The sequence below is a fragment of the Gossypium hirsutum genome, chromosome D02, assembly GCF_007990345.1.
Source record: "Gossypium hirsutum isolate 1008001.06 chromosome D02, Gossypium_hirsutum_v2.1, whole genome shotgun sequence".
Lineage (NCBI taxonomy): Eukaryota > Viridiplantae > Streptophyta > Magnoliopsida > Malvales > Malvaceae > Gossypium > Gossypium hirsutum.
Window position 1 is genome coordinate 46,019,326 of NC_053438.1, and position 6,433 is coordinate 46,025,758.

Genomic DNA, 6,433 nt, shown 5'->3' on the forward strand with positions numbered 1-6,433 from the left:
AGGAACATTTGAAAACAAAAGCGGCTCGTGATCTGATTTCAAATGAGAGGTGAAAAACCAAAACATCCGGGAAAATTCAAAACAAATCAAAGTTACCAATAGCGCAGTCTAGTCTCTTAAACGTAGACCTCCATCTCCAACTAAATTTAAACCCCTTAAATCTAGGATCTTTGAGACCATTCACCTGTATAAAATTCTAGAACAATTTACATCTCGAGGACACCAAACGACCACCCCCTATTTCTCATCCAATGATAAGTAGGCATTAAAGTCACCCTCGACTTTTAAATTTGCTGCTCTTACCCCTTAGAGGAATAGGAAATCTTTTACCACATTTGGGTCCCCCCTACATTTGAATAGACATCCCAGAGTCACTCCCCAACACCACCTTCAACTTATTATTTTCCCTTTGTTTTCCAATAGGTTAGGGTCTTGATTGTCGACAAAAATCACAGTCGAATATTTATCCATACTGAGCATAGTTTTCAAAGCCCTCTCCACCATCAAATTAGAACCCCCACTTATTTTTGGTGAATGGCGTTGTACAATAGGTGTTTCTTGTGAAGAGTTATTAGACCAATTAGGGTGATAGACCCCGAATTATCCATAGAAAACTAGTATATCTCGATGTGACCCATTCTATCTGATAATTCCAAGGCTCCTGTGAGCCCACCAGACGCATTAGACGAAATGCAAATGACCAATCCATTTATGTTAACAGACCGAGGCTCATTAACCATATCACGAGGCCCAACTTTAATGCCATTTCCACGATCCAAGATGGAGTTATCAATAACCAAAGAATTATCATAAATAGCTTAACATTTTCCCTTTCATTTAACATTAAATTCGGACATAATATTCTGCGCAATATCTATCTCATTGTCCCTTAAATTAAGCAAAGCAGTAAATCGAGATCCTTTAGGGTTTGCACTTTCCTTAACAACCTTGTCAGTGCCCTTACTCTGATTAGTCCTCTTTGTCAACCAGTCAACTAACATCCAAGGCCAAATTTCTCAACTTCCTTATGGTTGACCTTAGAACCACTAGACCGTGCACTTAAGTTCAAGGCAACAGTTTCACTTCCTAGTTTTTCTTAAACATACAAAGTCAGGCATGATTCTTTTATATGGCCACAGTGGCCACATGAAAAATTTGACGTTAGGAAGAGATTCACACTCGACCATCCACTTTAATTCTCGAAACTAATGGTTTATTCAGGTCAACCATAACAGCCAGTCGAACAAACCTACCCTATAGGGTGCTCACTGTGTTATCATCCAAGTTGATGAATCTACCCACCGTCTCCCCAATGAATTTGATAACACTTTTTCTATACATAAACCCTAAGATACCTGGGAATCGAATCTAAACAACAACACTCGTCGGGAACGGTTAGCTTCTGAAAAAGTATTCAGACCAAGGTTATACAGTAAGATAATGCCCAAACACTATCCACGGTCCTTCAGTAAGTGCCCGGACATAGTTATCTTCTTCATATAGTTTGAAAAAAAAATCGTTTTCAATATCCATAATCGTTATAGGGGTTAACAGTTTCCACAAGTTATAGATCTTATTTGAGAGTGCATGATAACCAATCTCCATGCCTAGAAGTTTCACTACAACTGTCCTTGACATAATCTTATATAAAATCTGATGAACACGATCAGAAGATCTAATCGATGGAATGCCATCCTTTGTTCCAACAGTCACATCACCCTCAAACAGCTGAACATCATCCACATCTGTTTCTAGAACCTTTTTCCTCGACGATCTCTTGGATCCAATCAGCATGTCTCTAAAGGAGATACTAGCACCCTATTCATTATCCTTCCTCACCGGTTGCTCCTGTAGATCTTCCCCGTGAGAATTGCATTGCATTTCCATACCATCGGTTTCTCCAATATTAAGCTTTTTGATCTATTTTTTGGGGTTAACAATGATGATGTAATCAGGCCTCTTTAAGTTCTTAGGTCCAGCAACGTGGTGTGAAAAATTTCCCCCTCTATCAATTATGAATATTAAATACTTGAATTGAAGGCTTAAAATTTTGAATTTCATATTTGTTGTCTTCATTGAAATTTGACAACTTATGAAAGACGTCACAAATCATTATGAATTATCAAACAAGTGAACTTCACAAATTAAAACAGGTAGATTTTAAAACGCAGCCAGCTATAAAAAAAATTGTGGTGAAATAAATCTAGTTTAATGCTAAATTTGATTTGTAAAGATTTATTTAGAATAGTAATTAAAGTTTTTGTGCACATTCATAGTATGGGTTTAAACATTTTCATCCCTCTTCTTTTTCCCCAAATATTGTAATAAGTCGATGAGGTTTTGGCTTGTTAGCAAAGGCGAAAGCCTGAGTACTCAATTTTGAAACCCATCATATGTAATTATATGAGTGGGTTTCGATGTCCCACCATGTGCTAATGCCATGTATGGATTTTAGTTAGAGTTAGTTGGTTTTGTTAGGATTTTTACAAATCTTAATCTGTTCGTATTGTAATAATTTAATTCTAGTTGTTCAAAAATTTTTATACCCAACAATACTGTAATAGTTTGATTTTATTGATTAGAGATCTATATTTATATTTGTACTTTAACTATAACATTAATGTGAAATTTTTTAAATATATATTATAATAAATACTTAATCTTATTCTTGTATAGTAAATAAATTATCCACTTGATATTTCCTACCACGTTGGTACCTTTTTATAAAAAAAATTAACGTGGCGATAAACAATTAATAAAAACTTGTCTTGTGTCTAAAATGCCACGTCAAAACCAAATTATAATAAAATGAAAATTTCAAAACAAACCATAAAACTACAAAGTTCTAAAGAAAATTTAAAAATATCAGTTAATTCCATAAAAGAATATCAAAAGTTGAAAAATTATATTTTAAAATAATAAAAATATATATTTGAAATTATAATGCGAAATATTAAAAAAAAAAGTTTATAAGTTTTGAGTACCTCCCATTCTTACTAAACACTTTGTGCCATAAAGACAGTATGTCACAATGTCATAAAAGATAACCTTCGCATCAAATCCAATCTTACTAATATTTTCAAGTTCTCATGGTAAACATCCAAACTGTACCCTAATTTAGGCCTAAATTGAACTTTACTAGAGATGCAATCATGCATTGAAAGACTCACAAGCACTCCTTTATTAACTATAAATACAAGATTAGAGAAGACACAAAATCAAGCAAATAACCATAGCTCAAGCATCATCTCAACTCAGATAAACTATAATTGTTAGTAACTCTTTAACACCGTCTATTATATAAATCACCACCATTATTTACCCAACATAATCATCATAGCAATCGGTTTATTCCCTCAACCAGATTTATAGGAATTAAGTTCCGTAACGCGCTTAAAAATACTAACTTCGACACTCACTCTACTATTTTTAGTTTTAGTCATCTTCCTTCCAAAGTTAAAAAGGAAAATAAATAAATGAAACATCAATAAATGGAATCATAGTAATTGATGATAAGTGCATGTGCATTGGTAATTAATATATAACCTTAACTTCACCTACAATCCATACAAGTGAAGAACGTGCAGAAACTTCAACCCCGCCGATCCCTACGACCTTTATCATTGAAATCGAGGATCCTATATTTGAAGCTCCAACATCCACACCACTTTGTGTAATCTAGTATGAGGAAGAGAAATCCAGCAGCTACGGCGACGGTGTTCCTAGCTCTTATCATCGCTTTTTTGTTTGTATTTGAGATCAATCAGTCGTCCATTTTTAGATTGAGTTCAGCTCCTACTCAAGGTCAGTACAGCTTTATAATCAAACCTTTAATTTCACTCCTCTTCTTTCATGTCTTGTATACCTTCCCCTTATATTCAACTCTGAATCCTTATATTATCTTCACTGTTGGAATTGATTATCAATATTGTCCCTGTATTTTTATCATTATTTACGTAATCATTAGAGGTGAAAAACATACTTGCCTTGATCATCAACTTTTTATTATCATGGAGACTCAAATAATCAAGTGTTCATGTCTTTTTTTTGTTTTTGTTCATCTCAAAATCATCAATAGTATATAAAATGAGGAAAATGAACAAAATATGTTCCAATAAAATAGACTAACAAGAGTTTGGCTTTTTTCTCAAATTATGAAAAATGTGGAATGAAGTTAGACAAAAAAAAAACATATTCCTTTTTTTTTTTCAAGGTAAAATAAGGAGGCTGACTTTTGGAAAAGCGAAACAAGTGATCAGTTGCGACCGTTCTCATCAAAAATTTGATCTCTGCTCAATCACCGGCGCAACTGTTGTGGACCCCGCCACCTCCACGTTCTTTCTCGTGGACCCTACCATATCGGGCCCACGATCCATCGTAGAAAAAATCAAGCCCTATCCAAGGAAATGGGAGAATTTTCCAATGCAAAGAATCCAAAACTAACTATCACTTCAGGCCCATCAGGCCCAGAATGTGAGGTCCAACATAATTCCCCGGCCATTGTATTCAGTGCGGGGGGGTACACGGGAAACGTTTTCCATGATTTCAATGATGGGTTCATCCCACTCTTCATCACCATCAACTCCATCTACAAAAACCAAGATGTCGTCCTTGTGGTCTCAAAGGCTCGTGATTGGTGGCTAAACAGGTACAAGAATCTGCTCCATGTTTTCAGCTCGCACCCAATAGTAACCCTTGACAATGATACTTCCAATCACTGTTTCCCTTCCGCCACTCTAGGCCTCATGTCGTATGGTTTCATGGCATTAATGCCAAACTCATCACAAACATTACTTCATTTCCGTGGCCTCCTAGACAAGGCATTTGGTCATCATGGCCAATACTCCATCTTTAACCCTCCTCCAAAGTCCGACTCTCCACCTCGGCTTGTGTTTATGAGTCGATCAAAAGGCATTGGACGGGAAATTTTGAATCAAGATGAAGCCGTGAAAGTAGCAAAAGAGATTGGATTCGACGTCATTTTGTTTAAGCCAACGGGTAAGATTTCTTTGCAACAAGCTTATGGATTGATAAATTCAAGTCATGCAATGGTTGGTATGCACGGCGCGGCTCTAACACACTCATTGTTTCTCCGACCGGGGTCGGCGTTCATGCAAGTAATGCCATTAGGGATTGATTGGGTGGGGAAGATGTGCTTCGGAGAACCATACAGTACATTGAATATAAGATTAAGGTGGAAGAGAGTAGCTTGGTGGAGAAGTACGACAAGAATGATATGGTGATTAAAGACCCGGCTAGTTTTCAAGGGAGAAATTGGTCATCCGATGTTATGAAAATATATTTGAAGGAACAAAATGTTAAACTCGATTTAGTTAGGTTTAGGGATTATTTAATGGAAACTTATAGAAAAGCAAAGACATTCATGGAAAAAATGGGATAGTCCTATTTAATCATTACATTCTAATATATAATTCAATTATTAAAAGTATATTTATGAGTGAAATTATAATTATTTTGACAAAATATATATATTAATTAAAATTTGCAGTACAGTTTTAAAAATATATATAATTTCCAAAAATTTAATTTAATGTATATATGTACATTTTAATTCTTGAAATAATTTGTTTTCGAATATAGGATGCTTATTTTTATTTCTAAAAAGTTTTTACCGTTTGATAAAAATATTTTTATCATCATATATAGTATATAATTTCATGTTATATACGTTATAAATAAATTATAAAATATAAAAAAATTTATTTTATTGATTAAAAACAAATTGAGAAGAAAATTTTGGATAAAATAAAGGAGGTTTCCTGGCTTTTTATCGTGGTTTGAGAAAGAATTTTGGGAAAATGTCATCTCATGTTTTCAAGTTAGAAATAATTTGGTTTTACTTGTTATTCTTGCTAGGGTAGACAATAGGAATGGCTTGTATAAGATAAAAACTTTTAGAGATGAGCAATTTCACTTAAGAACTCAAGGGTAAATTTTAAGGTATTGATAGCACATTCTCTTCTTAAACTTAGGATTATCCTTGATTAAAAGTTGATTATTTAGATGGTTCGACTAGCCAAGTAGGATCTTAAAGTTGATGTTTCTAGATGGGTGTTTTCTAGGAGGGTACGAGATTTAACTGTTAGAATTTTAAATAATATCTAATATAAAATTAGAACTGTAAATCAGGATTTATCTTGTCAAATCATCAAGAATAAATTAAGAACAAAACTAGATGCAGAAGTGTACCTGAATCCATAGATTCATTGAAATTTTCTGGAGCTTGGTGTTTTGAGCTTCCAGATTAGTTCACAAGAAATTCAAAGAATATTTACCCTCTCTTTCCTAATGATAAGATATTAGAAAAGATATCTTGTGTGTAATTTGGGGACCATAACCTCAATATTTATAATCTTGTCATATTAGTTCTAATTCCTAATTAGCCCATCATTAATTAGAATTTGATTAGAAC

The 6,433-nt window shown here is 34.0% G+C and overlaps 1 protein-coding gene across 1 annotated transcript; it reads left to right on the forward strand.

Moving 5' to 3' along the window:
* The first annotated feature begins 3,591 nt into the window (after positions 1 to 3,591).
* LOC107908313 (xylan glycosyltransferase MUCI21-like) lies at positions 3,592 to 5,446 on the forward strand. The gene is made up of 2 exons (XM_016835519.2): positions 3,592 to 3,804; positions 4,214 to 5,446. Exon 2 carries the CDS (start codon positions 4,407 to 4,409, stop codon positions 5,241 to 5,243), a length of 837 nt encoding a protein of 278 aa, XP_016691008.2. The 5' UTR covers positions 3,592 to 3,804; positions 4,214 to 4,406; the 3' UTR covers positions 5,244 to 5,446.
* Positions 5,447 to 6,433: the final 987 nt, after the last annotated feature.